Source organism: Embiotoca jacksoni, unplaced genomic scaffold (assembly GCF_022577435.1).
Source record: "Embiotoca jacksoni isolate LCO1_2020_lvr unplaced genomic scaffold, fEmbJac1.0.p SCAF_3, whole genome shotgun sequence".
NCBI classification, from domain to species: domain Eukaryota; kingdom Metazoa; phylum Chordata; class Actinopteri; family Embiotocidae; genus Embiotoca; species Embiotoca jacksoni.
In genome coordinates, this window is record NW_027185381.1 from 25,157,591 (window position 1) to 25,178,763 (window position 21,173).

At 45.4% G+C, this 21,173-nt stretch overlaps 1 protein-coding gene across 1 annotated transcript in view; it reads right to left on the reverse strand.

Annotated features, from left to right (window-relative positions):
- LOC138206236 (spondin-1-like) overlaps positions 1 to 21,173 on the reverse strand; it is a 72,395-nt gene that overhangs the window by 24,246 nt on the left and 26,976 nt on the right. Inside the window, exon 6 of the mRNA XM_069162809.1 lies at positions 20,946 to 21,094. Within this exon, the coding sequence (XP_069018910.1) occupies positions 20,946 to 21,094 (149 nt within the window). The remainder of the gene's footprint in view (positions 1 to 20,945; positions 21,095 to 21,173) is intronic.

Sequence of the window (21,173 nt, forward strand, 5' to 3'; positions counted from 1 at the left end):
GGCCGGGAGCGCTGACCTCGGCACGGCGAGGTCTTCGGAGACGAGCCTGGTGTATTCCAGACCCAAAATACGCTACTTGAGTTTTATAGGTTCGGTCCGTCTCCACGGAGAATCTTTGTCCAGTCGTTGCATCTCACTGGGTTCATTTTGAAATCATTGGGACGGCCCTTGGACCACCGTATGTTGCCAAAACTCTTACCGCCGTTGCCATGAGGCTGGACTTTATCGTCGTCGCGCTGAGCCCACCGCTACCGGTCCGCCGATTGGTCTGGCCTTCAGAGTGGCTGAGCCGAACGGGAGAGCGAGCAAGGTTTCCTAGACTATACTCATCGGCGAAGAAGAAAGCTGTACGCGGTAGTCTGGTAACACCAGGCGACGGAAGCGCCGGGCGGATCGATGACTTGTTGCTCATCAAGAAATCCCTCGATGTGACGCGTCTAGAAGCTCGTCCCCATTAAGCCAAATTTGTAAACGCGACTTTCTTTCTTTCAGCCCTTTTGTATATTTAAAATGCTGACGAGCCACATATTCACGCAGTCAATTTGGGTCTGGGTACGACAGGCTATGATTTTTTCATTCTGCACAGGAAAAACGAAGCCGTCGCAAAAACAATAACGTAAGCCGGTCCATTGACGGATGAAGACGCTCCTTTTGTCTTTTTTCTTTATTTTGACAGACAGTGTTGCAATTCGAAAAGAGGAACTTTATCACCGCAGCACAGCAGCTTGGGAATGACTGCTAGTTAGCATCTAGTGTTTCTTAAATGATTGTCTTGCAACAACAACAAAAAAAAGAACAGTTACCCTTTGAATCCGGGAATATGAAAGCATACAGTCGGAGTGAGGAGAATGAAAAGAGGTGTGAGGGGCTGTCACTCAGCACCGGCTGAAAAGGCAAAAAACATTTGTTTGCCCAGCTCGAACTTTTTCTGTGATTGTGCAATGTAAATGCAGATTCAGTTGTCATTAACCCTGAATTTTCGTTAAATTTGCCGGACAGCACCGCAACTTTAAAACAATAACTTGGTGGAAAAGAGCCTTTTTCTGCTGTTCAGGTGTAGATTTCCTATAAAATGATCTAGAAATACTAAAAAGTGATGCATAAAAATGACTCTTAAAAGTTAGACGGCTTTATATGGGCACTATAAATGATTCCTACTCCAACGCTGTTTCGCGTTTTATAAGACAATTTCTTTTTTTTCCTTGATACAAAGGCCAATATAAGAAATCTTTAAGTATTATCAAATTAAATGATGAAAGATCTGGATAGCCAAGACTGTCCTGAAAAAAAACTAGATTACAGCATGAATGGTTGGCTCCTATAATGACCGAGATATGAGCTTAAAAGCAAAGGTAGTGGAATTACCCTGAAAATAGCGAAGGGGTTCACAGGGAGGGTAAACCTGCGGCGGGAGCTTTTGTCGCCGCCCTTCTGGCATTCGGAGAAGATACGAAAACAACTGTCTGCATGTGCTCTGGTCCTCCATAACCTGGTCCACCGCAATGGAATTTGATCAAGTCACGGGGAGTCGCATGATTGAATTGTTGTTTTTCCCCCTTCAAGTAAGAGCAAAGCCCTTCGGAGCGGGCCTTCATCAAACCAGACACCAGGTTTGAAAAATGTCGGGCAAAGGGCCTTGAACACGAGACATTCATTTGTGTGTTAAAGTCCTGCACTGCAGCTTTAAATTTCAATCATGCACATCAACCTAACGACGCGGGCCGTTGGCTAAATTAATATCTCCTTACATTTCGTGTCAACAGCGCTCCACGCTCATTTATTCACCCCCGACTATGTTCGCGCTGCCTTCGCAGTGACGGCAGTGAAAATGAAGAGGACAAAACCCGAAGCCCGGGACACATCCCGCAAAGAAATGACAAAGATTAGAGAGTGACACCGCCGGCAAAAAATAAATTAAAAAAAAATAAAAACACTGCGACACGGAGCCCGAAGGTGAAGGCTTTGAGCGAAAGACTCACGGCTGTCGATGCGACGGCCAATATAACGTCTATATCTGCACCATCGGGCTGATGGATGGGAAAACGGTGACAGCGTGATAGAGAGGGGAGACAGGAAGTGAGAGCGATGGCGAGGAGGTGGACAAAATATATATATAAAAAAAAAAAGCAAGAGCTGGTAACAAACAGCAGCTGTGTTGTGTTTTGTAAAATAAATCAAAAAAACTAATGGCAAATGCCAAAGTTAATGAAATACATTCCTCGTTATGACACAACAACATCTCGGCCTATTCAACGGCCGACAAAGAAAAACAGGAGATAAGCTGTGATTGAAATGTATTTCAACAAATAATGAAGTAAACATTGTCCCAAACGGCCGGGGGTGTTGTTAATAGAGTTTTGATTACCGGCGCCGAAACCTTGACTTCAATATCGGTTCCTGAAAGGAAAATTACGTTTTCATGCAGTTTAGAGGGGGAGAGTGTAACCACACGTTTTCAACGACTCGCATGCAAGTTATCGGCAGATGCTACAATCCACCGATGTTCCCTAAACTAGAGACGGGCATTTCAAGCAAAACTACTTTTTGAAATTCGCTCTGAATTATTTGATTTTATTCCGAATATTTAACCTATTTTAGTTTAAAATAGTGAACTACGGCTTTCTACTGCGACATTTACCGAGCTAAGTCGAAACTATTCCAAAAAAAAAAAGCCAAATGGCGTAAACTCATTTACACCCACGATGTACATTTACGTTAACAGCTCGTTAGCAAACAGTTACCGATTATTCGATGTTCAATCGTCCAATATTTTCTCCACCGACATGCTTTAAAAGCTCCACGATGCTTTGCACGCGTGTTGCTGGACAGCTGCTTTTCACTGAAATCAAACGAGTGAAACGGGTGAAAGGGTATAAATTTTTTTTTTTTTTTTAAAAACTGCAGTTGAAGGGCAGGAAAACCAAAACGATGTGCTGAAAGGTGCCCAAAAAAAATTTTTTTTGTTTTTTTTTGTTTTTTTTTTTCCCCCCAGATTCCAGAGAACGTTTTCCCCCCCCCTCCCGACAGCTCAGATTGAAACGTACTCGTGTGAACGGAGGCGAACGCAGACACAAAGGCAGCCCGTGGCATTCCTCCCCAAATCCCCTCGACGGTCCCGGTTCTGCCCACTTATCACTCAGCTCACTTTGGAATGAAGTTCTGTCCGGAGGGACGCCGCGACATGAGGCTCCGTATTGTCTTTCCAGACTCGGGTCTAATAAAGGAAAAATGAGCCTGGGGGCTTTGGGAAAAGGTGTCTAATAAAAAAATCAACACTGCACTAATGCAATTACAATTGCATAGAGGGGAGGAGGAGGGGGGGTGAGAGGGGGAGGGGGGGGGGTCTACGGAGCAGATGGATGACTGGGCCACGACGTTGTAACTCAGTCGGATAAAATTCACATCTTAGGTCAAACTGTGTTAACACACACACACACACACACACACACACACACACACACACACACACGGAGAGAAACACCCTCCCGTGTTTTTTTTTAAAGTTTTTTATTATTATTATTTCTAAAGTTAGTTCATGACGAAACAATCTAACCTCGTGGTAATAGATCGTAAGTCCACCCCCCCCCACCCACCCTCCTCCGCCCCCCTTTCAATCACTTCCTGACTCGCGCGGTTCGGTTGTTTATCGACCTCCCCGCGACGCCGCTACGAAGCCGAGGGCCCGACGCCGTCTCATCTGTCCAATTACGTCGTAATTTACACTCGTCCCTCAACCCCCCCACCCCACCCCACTCCCCCACACACACACACCCCCCCGAAGCCTCACTAGATCCAAATCAATCATTTAATGCGCTATAATATCTTTTTTTTTTTTTACGACAACTGATCACTCGAAATGTTCTCGTCGTAACTCGATAACTCCGTGCCGTGACCCCCCCCCCCACCCCCCCTCCAGCTCACGTTGCAGCAGTTTGTGTTCAGTTTTTAATACTTCACATTAAGCACACACTTAAAATCACCGGCGCTGCAAACCGCAAGCCCCGTGTCGGAAATGAGTTTTTACGACCGCGCTTCCGGCTCGTAATGGAGGGCGGCGCAGATGCCACCGGCAAATGTAGTAATATCGGCATATAAAAACACGCCGTTTTATTTGATGTAGCCAATTAAAGGCTCGGGTTTTTCCTCTAGTGCAGATGATGGTGGTTTAGGATTTATAGGTTCTCGTATCTGCTGCGACAGCAAAAAGCCACACCCATCCATTAAAAACTGGGGTTTCAAATCTGAAGTATTTGTCTGTAACATTAAGTATTTGTAAGTAAAGACTAGGATGATGTCATTATTCCAGCGGGTTTGAGAGGGTCGGGCTCTGCGCCGCGCTGGATAGATGAACTGTGCGAGTGGGCGGGGCGAAACCAAAACCAGAGGAGGCTTTGATGAAACAAGTGTCAGATAGTAAAGCCTGGGTTTATGTTTACGAACCAGCTGCCCCCCCCCCACTCCCTCCGAAGCTCAAGTCATCGATTGTCCATCGCAGTGTTATAACAAAAGACAATGTAATGGTCCAGTTTGTCAGAAATTGCCCGACCCCGAGTCAGAGGCTCAACTGGTGACATCACGACACGATGAGAAATTTGTTTCGTAAATGACAGACACACAACGACGAGTCGGCGTCACCGATGTTATCGAACCGGTCCTGAAAGTTCTCAACCCAAACTGCCGAATTTGATGCCACGGAAACGAAGCGCGAGAAATGCACCCCCCCCCCCACCGGGGGGGCCATCGGACTTGGATTCAAAGGTTTCTTACTCCCGATCGACACGAGGGAAGTTTGTGATTCCAGAGAGTCCCGCCGCCTTCAAACTAGTCAGAAGGACGCAAACAAAAACGCAAAAAATATGATGTAAAATGGACAAAAACTTGAATCAAATAATCAAAGCGATAACGGCGCAGCTCGGCGTTTTATGACAGCGCCGAAGCCACGGTACCGTGTGCGCACCTTTTTTTTTGTGTCCTCCTCTGCTCTCTAGATATTCTTTGCCGAAATGATTGTGTGTGTGTGTGTGTGTGTGTGTGTACACCTGTGTGTGCGTTTTCCTACAGCCTGGGGCTCTGGTAATCCATCACACCAGGTGTCAGGTGTAATATGTGACACATTCACCGGAGGAAACGTTGTCACATTAAGTCGGCGTGGATCCTTTTGTCGGGCTCCGTCTCGGCGAACCTCTCTCTCTGTTTGTTACCGAGGAACCCGAACAGCCGCAATTAATAACGTGCTGAAGAACGAGGCGGAGATCTGAGCTTTGCGTACGCTGACGGAAGAGCCTGTACATGCCCGAATATTAGTATTTACGCGAGGATAAATGAGGAGCAAAAAGCACGTCGACACGGGTTAAAAAAAAAAAAAAAAAGTGCTAATACACCTCTTAGCGGTGGAAGAGCGATGTGTTTACCGAGGCATTTAACTTCGAGGCAGCTTGGTGGGGGGGGGGGGGGCGTGGGTGTGAACGAACAAACGAGCAAAGAAGTCATTTTCATCAGTAATATAATGTAAAGACCGAAATATAAAAAAAAACATATTGTGATAGATGAGAAAACACACACTCACACACACACACACAAAATCCCCAACATACTTTGAAGCTGAAATAAAAAATTAGATGTTGTCAATACAATGAAAATAAATCAACGGGCATGAAAGCGCTTTTGAAGCCGCGGTCGTCCCATAGAAGAAAATGCGGGCGCTTTGGCAGAGAACCTTTTATTATTATTTTTTTTTTTTCCTTTTTAAATTTGCATTTGAAATGGATCTGGAAATGGAGACGACGTTTTAAAAGACTGCTATCCAGCCGACACTCATCCAAGAAACCTCAAAGGCTTTTTTTTTTTTTTTTTTTTTTTTTTTAGGGGAGGGACCAGGGGGGGGCGGGGGGCAAGAGGAACGGGTGGCAGGGCGACCAGGTATTGCCACCTGGTCGGCGTGTGGTTCTTTTGTTTAAGGCGTTTTGAGACAAGAAACGTTCTGACTTTTCTTTTCTTTCTTTTTTTCCCCCCAAGGATAAGAATGCAGCCTTTTCCATATAATTAATCAAAAACTGAAGTCTTTTGCAGTTTTTTTTGTGTTTTTTTTTTTGCTGTAATTTAGGAACAAGGCGGAGGTCATTATGTGCTCAACTGAGAACGGGCTCTTTTTCTCTGGTGAAGCAACGGTGATGATTTTGAAATTGCTTCTGGCAGTTTCATTTTGTGTTGCATTGTCGTAGATAGAAAAACCCAGATTGACCTAGAGTGAGAAAAAAAAAAAAAAAAAGACTGATCTGACGACTCAATGGTAAAAGGTCTTGGTAAGTTTCTCTCATTTATCGTTGCCATGGCTACGATGAACAATCGAATCTGATTCGGCCGGAGGGTGTGCGACATTTTCAGATAACGGCACATCTCTGAACCTCAACAGTGTCGACGTTTATTTTAAGACGATGCCAACTGAGTTTCCATTTAAAGAAAACTTAAAAACAAAATACAAAAAATTAGGGATGATCTGCCACGCCGTTAACCACGCCAGCAACTTTCAATCGAACTGCTTTGCTCCCATTTTCGGAGCGTTAAGTTTTTCTAAAACAGAATTATAATATTGGATCTCTCCAGGTGAAGCATAAATCTTACAATTTGTGTGGCTTGTCTAAAGCTGGATTTATAATTTATGCGAGGCGCCCGGGAGCAATTCTGCCATGGATACTTATAGCCTAAATTTTAATTTGGTTTCTACTCTTTATTTTAATCGAATTTAAAACACTAAAAAAGTGTACAGTTTTGTGCTTCACAAGAAATCCAGGTGTGTTACGCAGGTGGCAGCTAATGTAGCATTGTGCCGCTAGCCTCGGAGAGTTTCACGTTTTCAAACTCGTGGTCTTCCCTTCGAGGTTGTTTCCAAAAAGCCTCTGACTCCGTCGACTCCCGTTCTACTTGTCTCATGAAGTACGAGTCGATGTAGTATTTCCACTACTCATATTGATGTTGTGAGCTAAAGTTTCTCCTTCTTATTCGTTTTCTGGCGGTCCGTCCTGAAACGTATTAATTAGATATTAGGCCTCAAAAAAAGCTGTTTTTGGCTGACGTGTCTGTTTGATTGACAGGCCTGCTGTGCAATCGGGTTTCCGCTATCAGTGGGCGGGACGCAGCATCGTCGGGTTTCCAATCTCACAGAGTCAGATCCCCCGCTGGACCCCCACCTAGCTCGTCCAAATATGGTCACTCCTGGCTCCAAACCAGCAAGACGGCGACGACCAAAAGCCGAAACTGGAGGCTAATTATCATCATCATCATCATCAGGATCATCATCTAAAAAGCCTGCACTGCAGTGTTCTTCAATCAAACCAGTCTTCAGGGATCAATCTTAGATAATCAGAGACTTGAGTTACACCCAGAACATCAGCTTGCTGCTGCTGACCTGACCGTGGTGTACGAAACCAATAAAAACCAAGATTATGAACTTTATCTTCAAGTAACTCAATTCTGATTAGGAAAAAAAACCAAAAAAAACTCTCAAGGAAAGGAACATTTTGAACGAGAAAGATCAAACGTTTCAGGGCGACGCTCGTTCGGAAGAAATACAGCGTCGGTTCGAGGAAGTAAGAGTTTGGAGTAAGTTCACGAAGTTGAAAAAGAGCAGCGGGGGGGGGGGAAGGAGGCGGGGGTGGGAGGTGCGGGGTAGGGGGGAGGGAGGGGGGGGACCAAAAGCACAAGTAAGTACGGACGTCGCAGAGAAAGGAGCGTTGGTTCGGAGCGGTGAGGGAGGAAGGGGAGCGGGGGTCGGAAGAAAAGTAGAGTTTGGCGGCGAGAGGAGAGAAAAAGGGAGAAGAGGGAGGTCAGCGAGGGAGCGAAAGTCCAGTAATTGCTTTGACCTTGAGCTGAGCCGAGGTGTAACTCAGTCAAAGCGAATGATGAATTCCATGCCCTCGGCCCTGTCGCCAGAATAAAGCCACCGCTCGCGGGGATTTTTGTTTATGGCCGCTTGGAAAAAATAAATAAATAAACTCGGGAGGGAGGACAGAAGAGATTTTTTTTTTTTTTTTGCCAGCCAAGTTTCACAGCCGCCCGGGGAAGCCGTTAAATGGGAAACGGTGGACCGGAGGGGAACCTTTTGAGGCCAGAGAAACAAGACGGACTTCGGTGGAAGTAATTGGGAAGATGGATTTTGATGGCGTGGCCTGTCAGGCGGATGTTTACGGCCACTGATAGACCGATCACTGGAGAAGGACTCGGAAAAGGAAAAGCCAGCACTCGCGCTGTTTGTGCTCTTTTCTTTTAGGCTCCTGCCGCTCCAGAGTTTCCAGCAGAGAATACATTAACAGGTTATTTTCCTGCTCATTAAACTTTCATAAGGCTTATAGCAGCTACAGGGAAATATGTCATATTCTGAAATGCCTTGCACCGTGTAACCCGCGGTATGAAAAATATCTTTTACGTGGTAAAAGGTCCTTAACTTAAAGGCAAATTCAAATCTATTCGGTTTTGCTTTCGAATTCAATGCAAAGTATATTCTCCGTGTGTCAATTTTAATGTTGTCTGAAAACTATTTTTACATTCAGGATTACTCACCAAAACTCATCGTGTGTGTCGTTGAGGTCTAGCAAATGGGTTTTAAGCGTGTTGCGAGGTCCGCTCGCACCTCGGCTGATGGCTATTATAATGGCGGATTTTCCAATTATAGCGGAAAGAACGTTTCTCTGCAAAGGAAACGGGTCTGCTCAAGGGGACGGCATTGCAAGAGAAAAAAAAAAAATACAATTCGATAATTTGCTCAGAGCTACTTGGCTACCTTTACCGCGACCTAGTCCTGACTTTGAGGGGAAATTCTTAAGAAAATGTGCGATTCCAAGAAGTTTCTTGAGCTGAAAACACACAGGCGCGACAAGTCGACTCGCCGCCTTTAGCACCAACAGAACCACAAAGGGCTTTAAAAAAAAAAAAGAAAAGGACATGATTGACATGTTGCCCGTTGGCCTTGCGAAAACGGTATTGTGCGTCGTTCTTGACCTCGACAACTGGTCTACCCTCGTCCATTGTGGTACAGGAAGTGGTGAGGAAGTCGAGCTGCGACAGGAAAAAAGAAAAAAAACACGTTCTCTGGGGAAGTAACTTCACGTCAGATGAAAGTTGTGGGATAAAAAAGAAGCACGCTTTCCTCCGAAATGTCAAGTAAAAATACATCTTAACGATTATTCACGAGCACTCGTGCGAGGACTCGGTTCTCGGTCGTGTTGCGTTAAACACCGCTCAAATCTTCGCAGTGGCGCCGCTGGAAAAACATTTCCACTTCTTCATTTCTAAAAAAAAAACAGCCCAAACAGAAAAAGAAAAAACAAAACAAACAAAAAAACAAATTATAATGATGGAAATATCATTACCCCCGCACTCTGAAAAAGGTGCAAGTGCTGCTACGACTTCCACTCGAGTCCCCGCGGTCCGTCCCGACAACAAACGTCTCCCTCGGGATCCCGTTCGGTAATTATCTTGTCACGGCGCTAGATTGCTGTGTTGAACACAACTGATTACACCCGGGCTGATTGGCGCAAAATATAACCGGCTCCGGCGTCCCTAATGAAGAGGGATGTGAACTGGTGTCAAGCTGCCGTCACGCAGTAAATGCCAGCCCGCGTGTCAGCGCTGACATGCGGGCTGGGCGGGGGAGGGAGGAGGGGGGGACGGGGGGCACTGATCGCGCCCCAATATCCGGCTGATAAGTGTTAAACAACGGCGGAGCGACAAGAATGACACGGAGGGAATGAAAAGAGAGAGAGAGAGAATACTTTGCAAAAAATACATTCGCAATCAAGGCAACGGTCGCCATTAACGACGAACGGCGGGTCGCCGTTAACGACGACCGGCAGGTTGCCATTAACGGTGGATCATTAACTTCAAGCCACACCGGAGACGAGCGGACGACAGCGGTCGTTTTTTTTTTTTTTTGTCGGACCGGACCGAAAAACAACAAAGGTTTTTAAATTTAGTGCACTCGTTCGTGATCGACGGCGGATGAAGCGGGAAATTATGGAGGTCGACAATTTACCGACTTGTTTATTTTCAGTTCCACGTCTCGGCAACCGTCGGACCGACCGCTACGAAGACGGACATCGAAGGGGTGAATCCTCGCGACTTTGACTACCGCCTGCTTTCCGCCGCGTGCCGCGACACTTTAGCTCAACTGCGGTTGAACATACGTGAATATAAGCATGATTCTTGAACAACGTAACGTCTCCATCAAATCTGCATTTTTCACAGTAATTTCGAGTTAAATGAACATAAATCGAACCCTCTGGCTGTTGTTTTTAATCCGATATTATTTTCAATAATACTCATCGCTTAATTTCTGTAGACCGTCTTGTGCAACATAGACGGCAGGTTGAATTGAACTTACTTTTTATTCACTTTTATCTCCCCACAACAACCTTCTTTGTGACTTATGTACACCAAACCAGTGGCGGGCAACGGTGCAGCAAACAGCTCCTCACCGTCGTCATTTGGGGTTCATCTCCAAAAAGGAAACACGAGAGCGAAGGATGGAATAATAATACGACGGCTGGGGTTTGGTGAGAGGAAACGAGGGAAGTTCGGCGAGAGGAATAACAAAGGAGGGAAGAACAGTGACAGCAGAAGAGCGGGAAGAAAAGGAAGCAGATGGAGTCACGACCAAAGGAAGAAGGCGTGGATGTGACAAGACAGGGCACTGTTTAACATGCGTCGGGGGTGGAGGGGGGTGGGGGGGGAGTTAATGCTTCGGTCCACATGATAGACGCGGTCTCGTTATAAACCCCCCCCCCCCCCCCAAAAAACAACAACAACTCCCGACATTTCTACCTGGTCGTCGTGTGAAGCTAACGGGCTATCGTACATCCCTCCCGTCGGCCGTCGGTGTTTTTCTGTTGCCGACCGACTGCGAGACCTCTCGCTGCAAAAAGAAACGTAATCTTTCCTCCCCGCCGCTAATGAGATACACCGGAAAACGAATAATTAGGATGAGAACCGACGGAGGGGCGGGCGCCAATAGCTTTAAAAAATAAAAAAAATAAAAAATCGGTTCATTATTTTGAAAACCTGCCGAGACCGGCTCGGATCTCGGCCCGGGAGGCCCCCGGCAGCTCGGGGGGGATAATTGGGGATTCACGATGTGATTGCGATTATCGATGGCAGAGCGGAGAGGGCGGTCGGCCGCCGTTAATCCTGACCCGCTTCCAACGGAGCCGGCGCCGACACAAACAACAGGAGCGGACTCGCATCCTGGTGGACGCGCGTGACTTTTAATGAATACAAATTCACAATTAGGAGAGGAAGATGGGAGGCGCGGGCACGCACACACACACACACACACACACACACACACACACACACACACACACACACACACCAAAAAAACAAAACACACACAAGCACAGTCGCTGCTGCAGATGCGAAATGTATAAAGCGACAGCTGAAACAGAAAACGGTGGAGGTCCATTTCGTCGACGCCCTACCACAGGATCAATATCGACGACGGAGGATGTAGATAACGAACTTAAGGGCAAAGATATGGCTTCGGGGGGTTGAGGGGGGATGGAGGGGGTCCGATAAAACCGTGCGAATGCCGAGATGGACTTTCGGAGGTTGGGAAACAGTCGTTGAGAAAACAAAACAAAACAAAACAAAACCGGGCGGTGGGCGGGGGTGGGGGTGGGGGGGAGAAGCCCTGACAGGGAAGTGAAATGACCGAACAAAATAAAATAAAGTAAGACGCGTCAAGGACAAGGACGGGCCCCGCGGTGCCGGGCGGGCCCTCACAAACTGTCTCGCCACAGCCTCAATCTCCTCCATTGATTTGCTGGCTTGGGGGATCTTTAGCCCCCCCGAGTGAAAACGATCCATCGTGGACACCGGTCTCTGTCAGCGCCGTGCATTTTTAAAATACCTTATTAAACATTTACGACCGGGCAAGCGTTATTACAACCACAATCCTATTAATCTAATTCATCACTTATACATCACTGGATTATCCCTTTGGCTCTGCTGTCACTAATGTTTTGTTTTTGTTGTTGTTAGACTGAATCTACTTTGTTCATGAAACCAGGAGGATCACATACCGTACGTTGGAAACCGCGGCATCGTGACATATGAAATGTGATAATTTATAAATTCAACAGACGGTTTAAACACAAACACACACACAAAAAAAAGCATTGAGGATTTTCAACGTGGGTAAATTGTGGAATAAAAGGCACTTTCAGAGCCGGCATTAAAGAGGATACGACGATGACTTCTGAAAGAAAAAGAATAAAAATTAAATTCCCCTCGGTCCATCTGAGCATTGAGCTTTAAACGAAGTTACGCTACAAAGTGAAGCGTTAAAAAGCCTTTAAGATGAAAGACGTGAGATGCGTCTGCGGGAGATGTCGTCATCCCTGTTGAACACCAGAATGTAATTGAGCTGCAACGCTCTCTTAGTCCTTTTAGTCCTTTTAATCCTGCCCGACGCCGTTTACGAAAGTCTGTATCTGACTTTTTTTTTTGTTTGAATCTGTGTTTTCCTTCCGGGCGTCCATACTAGGACCAGCAGTCATGTTTCAATTATGAAAAAAAAAAAAAACAAGCCTGCAGCAACCGCAGACTGTCCATAAAAAGTGGATGTGGCTTCGTAGCGGAAGCGCCTTAAGCTGCGATACCACCGATGGCCACTGGAGGTCGGCTCCGAAAAAGAAGCCTGCGGCTCCATAGACTCCCATTCAACCGGTCTCATAAAATTGTAGGTCAATAAAATGTAGTAGTACCGTCAGGTTTCCAATTAGATCGAGTCGTCCCTCTAACGTGTATATGTGGTGGCAGTTTAGTCGCATTGTGGAATATATTCTTTGAGGCCTCGGTTGGCGCTCGAAGTCGGACGTCCGTTTTTAGATGGCTCATAACCACGTGGACTACTTCACTCGACTGAAAACGAACGATTAAATGCAAAAAGATTGACACCTGTTTCGTCCCGTGACTCGACCGTAACGTCGGTTGTTTCTCCGACAGCTTTGAGATGTGAGAAAAAAAAAAAAAAAAAAAAAAATCTGTTTTACAATTTAAGCTGCATAAACCGAACACGCTGCTGTCGGAATCGCAAAACAAAAGATCTCACAGTCGTTAATTGGTAGAACAAGCCGAGGTGCGAGGAGACGGGATCTTTTTTTTTTTCGAAAACCCATCTCGGGCCGTCACCGTCCTCCGCATCGTTTGTCCAGTTGTCTCCCTCCCGAAGCTCTCAGCCAATTAGAGTCAGTTGTGAGACGCCGTCCGTCTGTCAGGCGCCAAAGGCTTTCCAAAAAAAAAAAAAAAAAAAAAAAATCCCCCCAGGACCGACTTTCGCTGGCGTGATGTGTGTGTATATCTGCCTGTGTGTGTGTTTGTGTGTGTGTGTGTGTATGCACCATTGTCATCAGCTGCTTCCCGACTGAACCACCCCTCACTTCATTTCCCAGATAGCGTTACAAAATACGACTCCCACAAATCACACAAAGATGCTCACAGATGGAGGAAGTTGCACACGCGAAAGAAAGACTAAATAAATAAATAAAACCGGCACCGGGGCTGAGCCGTCTCTCATTTTCCACCCACCTCCCGCTCTCGGAGACAAGCGAGAGTTAAAGTCCAAATATAGTGCGGCTGACAACACCAACCTCCCCCCCCCCCCGCCCCGCCCCGCCTTCATAACAACCTGCCGCACGACCGGCCCGACCAAACTCCCGTTGAATCAAAAGCGCCCGGCGTTGGAGAGCAACCAGACAAACAAAACTTTTTTTTAATAGCGGTTAAAAGGTTAATATATTCTCCTTTTTGCTTTTTTTATTTATTTATTTTTTTTCTTAAATCCAAGATGATGCATATCTGATTAAAAGAAGGTGCCCGGAGGCAGAGAGAGAGAGAAGCGTGAATTGATGGAGACGCCTCCCACCTATAGATATCAAGACGCTTACGATGAATAACAATGGCGCCGTGAAAATTCAATTATTCCACTTGTGGTTTCCATCGGCGTGTCGTTTTATTTCTGAAGCCTGCCAATCACTCTCGGTATCCCCCCGAAGGGAGGACGGGGATGCGAGGCGCCGCTCCCAACAAGTGCTTACATGCGCCTGCGAGCGCTGTCGCGGTAGAGATGATAAAAAAAAAATTAAAAAAAATAATAACTTTACGGACTAAATGCATTTGCAATCTTCTTTAACAAAAAAAAAAAAACAGAAGTGGCAACAAAACACAAAAACATGTCGGCCAGCACGCAAAATGCTAAATTTAGTGTTACTTTTAGTTTTTTAAGTTTTATTTTAAGCACTCTTTATGTGAAACGACATCTCTGTTTAACCCAGAAAATACAGCTTGCAGTGGAGACCGCATTATTCCAGATTGTGTAAAATCAGATTTCTTTTATGATGTTTGAAGCAGGTCTACGTGCTATAAATGCCTTTATTCAGCAACTGCGCTGTAAGTTTGTGATGTCACAAAACTCCCTCTTGTGTCACGTGTCGAGCGCAAAGCACCTTTTGCGCGGAAGAAAACACCGAGCAGGAACTCCGACGCCGAGCTAGTGATTGGTTTGGGGGGTGTGTCACTCAGAAAAGAGTCAGCCAATCAGAGGGGGAGGATCACTGATATCGAAGCACTTTAAAGACACGGACACAAAACAGCCTGTTTTCGGTGGAGCGCTGGAGAGAAGTCATATAATCTGATAAAAATCGAATTAACCAAACCTACCATTTACTAAAAATAATTACGCTAATAGTTCATATGGAAGATGGTGATAACTGTTGCTTCAGGAAACAGACTAATGAGAAATGCACGACAAAAAAAAAAAAAAAGTGTTTGATGACTGAAATCAACGCGCGATTTACGATTTCAATCAATTTATATTTCCTTTTAAAATAGTAAAAGTAAACTTTTCTGCAAATAAATTCAAATTAAATCGAGAAAAATTATATTTTAGATAGGTTTTTATTTCATGTAGAGTTTTTGCATGGTTAAAAAAAAAAAAAAAAAAAAGGTGTATCGGCAGTCGAAAAAGGACTTTGACTCAAACTACGAAATGAAGATGCAGTGCGAGCGAAGGAGCTGCGAAGTCTGCCGCCTCCTCTTCCTCCTCTTCCTCCTCCTCCGAACAGCGATCCTGGCCAACTACCAAAAAAAAACAAAAAAAAGAAATGGCCCCTCGCTGCTTCTTCTCGACGGAGTGTCGCCACGGTGACGGCTTGACAAAACGTCGCGGGGAGCGAGGCGCGCACGGAGACGGGGGAAAAGTGCATCACTTAAAGCGCCACTTCCTCGGCTCTTAATCTGACAGGTGTCACGAGGAAAAAAGGAACGGGAGGAAGAGTTCGGAGGCACTCGGAGCGCCGTGTGTTGTCTTTTCCCTTTTCAGCGCTGCAAAAACAAAGATGTAGCGTGTGCGTGTGCATGTGCATGTGCGTGTGTGTGTGTGTGTGTGTGTGTGTGTGTGTCACACCTTTTCTATCTATCTGTATCTGCAGCTGTGATACCATGCGCAGTGTTTTGAGCGGAGAGATGAAGGTGGACGGCAGCTCTCTCGGTCCTCTTCCCGTTCTTCTTCCTCCTCAGGACGACCCGTCTGCTTGCGAGGCGTTACCGTGGGAACGGATCGAAGGAGTCATCGGTGACGGAGAGCGACGGGATAAACTTCTTACGTTTTTGTTAGCGATGTGAGTGGATGTCGTTTTTGAAGAACTTTTTTTTGTTGTTTTTTTTGTTTGGGCCGGGGAACGAATTCACGGTTGCGCAGCCCCCCCCCCCCCCCACACACACACACACACACAAATGTCAGAATAAAACCACACCCCGGTCGCGCTCCTGACCCGACAGTGTATTTTTCGGGTTTTTAGACACCGAAGGTTAACGTCACCAAAAATTAAAAAAAAAAAAACACATTAAGCTTCCACGCAAAAGAATCGCACGTCAAATGTCTTTTTCACGACTACGGGGGAAAAAAATAAAAATAATTTAAAAAAAGAAGAGGAGGAACGCAATTGACAAATCCATTTTTTTTTGTTTTTAGAGGTGAGCGAGAGTCCCGGTAGACCTTTGAGGTTTTTCGGGATAATTGAAATCACCGCGGAAAGCAGAGAACAGCCTTAACTTCATTAAAATGTCATTTGACTGGGGGTCGGTGATCCCCCCCCCCCCCAACAAAAGTCTTGTCGGCCCGGCAGCTCTTGACATTTTCCGCCGTCTGATCTCGCCGTGATCCCACCTGGCTGAGAGCACCGGGGGTTTCTCACGGAGTCAATAATTAGGTAGCTACAGAGTTTTTTTTTTTTTTTTTGTCCTCTCGTCAAGTGCACCGCGGCATTACATTTTTTTTTTTTTTACTCCACTTCACATTTTACAACCCGGGATCGCTCTACACTCTCCGCCGCCGCCGCGTGACATTTCCAAAGCAATGTGCCGTGTAATTTTGTTTCCCCAGCAGGAGAGGTGGTGACATAAAAAAAAAAAAAAAAAAAGATCCTCTTATCTTCCCCAAAAAGGGACATGAATCTGTCCTATCTCGTCTTGTTTTAAACCCCCGCTGACATTCGCAGGCTCCGGTTTACAATTAGCCTCCTCGGGCTTCCTAACAGCTGGTAATTTGTGCTTTGTGTGCGTTTACAAAAAGACGTTGGCACCTGTCAGATGGAGAAAAAAAACAACATCTAATTCATCAATTTTGTCTGTGGGGGGAAAAAACAGATCAGTTAAGAGGTATTTGACACATCTGAAGAAAGATCCTTTCACCGAATAGGCCGCGACGCACTTTACTGGCCCTCGTTCAAGAATTCAAAACAAAGAGGTTTTTGTTCTTAATTGGCACCGAGAAGCTGTTTACGATCAGCGGGTTTCCTTTTTTTTTTTTTTTTTTACTCTTCTTTTTCGAGCGGTCCACCTGTCGGCCTCGGTGAGGCGAGTTTTCACCGACGCCGAGAGCTCATGAGTTGGTTTTCTTTGAGAAGTACGACGTCGTGTCGACAACTAATCGGCGTCTAAATATTTGCATACAGGAAGAAGAAAAAAAAAGTCCCTCGGTGTGATTTCTGGTCGGTTATTAGACACCCCCCCCCTCCCCTCCTCCCCCTTACTTTTTGGGCCCGGCCGGCGCTGGGCTGCGGAGAGGTTGGTCTTGAGGCTTTGTCCACACATCACCACAGCTGATTGCTCCTCTGGATGGTTGGGATTCTCGGCTAAGACAGGGATTACTGACCCATGTCGGCTTCCCACCTTTACAGCGGCCACTGCGACGTTTCACCCAGTCTGAACTTCGGCAAATTGAAAAGATGTGCGTGCGTGCGTGTGTGTGTGTCTCTTGCTTGTACGTACAACCTTGAAAAAGATTGATCATATTTTCTAACGGCTCCCAGAAAACTTTTACCTACAAGGTGAAAAGAAAAAAAGAAAAAAGAAGTGTGCTTTCGCACGAGGACGCGCACAAAACGCTGAAAATTAAACAGTGGCACCCCAGTTTTGAGCTGCTTAATTTACCTCACAATTACACCTCAATTGTGGGAAATAAATTGTTTTTCTCATGGAATTAAACAATTCCCTCTTTTTTTTTTTTTTTTTTAATCCAAAGTGAACTGTTTGTTATTTTGCTGAAAAAAAAATATCTCAATCCCTGTAATAGAAATCTCAGAGCAGCTGGTTATTTTGTCAATTTGTTGCCACGGCGATGATTTTTTTTTTTTTATCAACAAAAGCCAACTAAATACTTGAGTTCAACTTTTTCATTTCAAACCACCTCCAAATGTGGTTTGGATCCAATTCAGAAAAAAACAAAAACAAACATGCTTCTTGTGTTTTTATTCGCTTTCCATACTTTCCAAAAATCACAGATACAATCTGAATGCAAAAAAAACACGATCTAACTTTCTGCAAGAAAGCAAGTTCGTATGTTTCAAATAAATATGGAACTATTATTAGTATTAAAACCACGGACATGGTGAAGAGTTGTGAAGCTATTCTTAAAAAAAAAAAAAAGCTCCGCTACTATTGGCTGGAGTAAAAGCAGCTGAATGATTTCTATTCAGTGAGCGTAGTAGCACATTAGCACAACACAAGAAATATCAGTACTTTGAATGAATGTTCCTCAGTGCAGGAATCTATTGGTCTTAGATTCATTAATTAGATAAATGATCAAACAATTCTGAAGGATATTCATTGCGTATATGAATATTATTTTTCAAAAATGCCAAACATTTATCAGTTTCAGCTTTGCCAATGTGATGATTTGCTGATGATTTGCTGTTTTATACTCCTTCAGGTTTTGGTATTTAGGGCAGACACTTAAAAAAAAACATTCGATGGACTATTTACTTCCTATTTTTGGGACATTTAGCAGCTCCTACATACATATATATATATATACATACATATATATATATATATATTTCAATTCTAGTTATTCAAAAACAGAATGTGACTTGATATTAGGTAATAAAAAAAAAAAAAAAAAAGCAAAGAATTGATAGTGAAGACAATCGGTCCAAGGAGTGAACAGATTTTCGATTTCATTCTTGCCTCGGCCTTATTAGCACGTGTGTTTTGTAAAGACAAAATCTTTTGAATTACAGTTTGTCATTTTTTTTTCCCTTTACTTCTCAAATGGCAAATAATAACACAAAAAGGGCTTTAAGAGCCGCCCGTTACAACGACAACTCAATAGCCGACATTCCAGCGCACGGCGTACAATCGAGCCGTTTCATCCGACGGCTTCAACGGCTAACATTCCAGTCCGCACGGTACACAATCAAGCCATCTCGGCCCGCCGTGAAACGGGCTGAAGTTTTCATTGTGCCGGGGTAGTTATTAGCCGCCGGAGACAGACAGAGCCAGCCAAGAGAGGAGTTAGGGCTGTCCGTCAGCCCATAATGTCTCCACGCAGCGGCCCAAACCAAAACCGACAGGCACACACCGACGCTGACAGCCCACTAACAACACGCTATTGTTCCCTCGCAAATGGCCCGGGACACACCTTTCAGTGCCCAGAGAAAAGAGAGAGAGAGAGTGTGTGTGTGTGTGTGTGTGTGTGTGTGTGTGTGTGTGTGTGTGTGTGTGTGTGTGTGTGTGTGGTAGAAAGAGACGCATGTGTACTGTAGGTTCACACACATGTAACATGTTAATCAGGGTCGGTACGTAGAGAGATGAAGTGAAACCTAATGCTCCCACCGGCCGTGAAAATAAAAAACACCAAAAAAAAACAAAAAAACATTAGATTTGAAACCTTTTTATAATTTCCACGTGATTGGCGGGTCTTTTAATACGTGCACTCAGGAGGGTTTTAAATCGAATGACTTGTTTTTATAATGTGTTTGCGTGCGAAATGAATGCAACGTTGGAAAAAGTGCTTTAGTGTAAGGTAAAAAGGGGCTGCTTTAATGCACTCCATTATTTATTTTTTTACCATTAAGCGTGCGCAATCATTTACATCACTTTATTCTGTCTGCAGTAATACGTTTTTTTTGTTTTTGTTTTTTTGCCCTTTTTTCAGTGTAAATTGAGTGATTCAGTCCTCTACACCTAAAAGCATGAGGAAAGCCTTCGACGATGTCTTGGGCATCACAACCTTGACGCATAAAGCAGCACTTAAATTCATTATTAGGGATGAGTTTTGAATTTTTAGATTCGAATTGTCATTAAAATGTCAAAAAAAAACAAAAAAAAAACAGTATATGCCGTGTCTCATTTTTTTCCGTTGTAATGCTGTACTTCCGTCAGCAGGTGGCGGCAATGTACCCAAAGGCTGTTTGCCAACCGCCACTAAGCAACAAGCGGAGTCTGATGTCTCGTCTCGGAGATCCACGAAGATTTCTGCGAGGCGACGGTTTTTAGAAGTCGGACGCCGAGTTTGCGACGCGAGCGACTGCGGCGTCGTTTTCCCAAAAAATATCCCGACCAGCGTACGCGACTGTCGTTCCCGTTGTTCAATCAGCGGCTGGTTGTAGTGCGTTACTCCCGTCAGAAGGCGGCGGTAACGCGCCCAAAAGCCGTTCGCCCGTCTGTCAATTACTAATCCGACAGTTCCCCGGGGAATTTCCAAATAGTGTGTTTTGCCCGACGTTCCCGTCTTCCTGCTGAGGACCGAGTACCGCCGTATCGCCGTTTTGACAAATTACCTGACGGTGGAGTTGTTTTCTATTGTCTGATATTTGGATGTGAAAAGACATGCAAGCATTTGACCTACCTACGCACTCGCGCAGGCCTGCTCAAGCAAACCTGTCAGCTGTGTCCTGTCATGCACTCCTCGCCGTCTGCGCTACGTTTCAATTTCCACACACACACACACACACACACACACACACACACACACACACACACACACACACACACACACACACACGCATAGGAAAAAAAAAAAAAAAGAGAGAAAGAGCTAAGGCAAACAGTCTGTCCTCCCAGGGTGCTATCCAGTGGATGCCTTCCAAAAATATCTCATCCCCTAAAGGCACAGTTCGCTGAAAAGAAGTTCGCCCGATGTTCTCCCAAGGAATGTGATTTCGAGCGGCGCCAGGCGCCGTCCGTACGCATCTCCTTTAACGAGAGGAATAACGAGGGGTTAAGACGGCGAGGCGTTGCCACATAAATGCTTTGCCCCGATGCGGGAATTTCCCTGTTATTGCACGTATATCAGCTGCCATTTTGACAGAGGAAAATGAACGTGTGTGTGTGTGTGTGTCATTTTGGATTTGTATTGCCTAAGCCTGTCATTAACCTCACAGTATGTTGTAATAGCCCCTGACAAATGGCAAGGAGGGGGAGGGGGGAGGGGGGGCGGCGTGGGACTCCACATTGGAGTACGATTGGAGAAATTTGATTTTTTTATTTTTTTTCCTCGCGGCCCACCGGGTCTTGGGTTTAGTCCGGAGTCTGTCAGAAAGCATACGGCAGGACGTCGCCAAAATGGGAACAGGAGCGACCGACAGACCCGCGGAGGGCTCGGCGATTCCTACCTTCTGTCGGATCTCCTCTTCCATCTTGATGGGCGAGCCGAACTCGGCGACCTGGCGGACTCCCTCGCTGGCGTAGCCGCCGTACTCCCACAGCACGTAGCCTCTGGAGTGGGACGCCCCGATAAGAGCTGACCAGTGGTTGGCTCGCCCTGAGTGGTTTGAATTCAGAGAAGTTGGTCAGGAATGGAGCGACTGAATGAGGAGCCGGCTACAACACCGAAGCCTTTT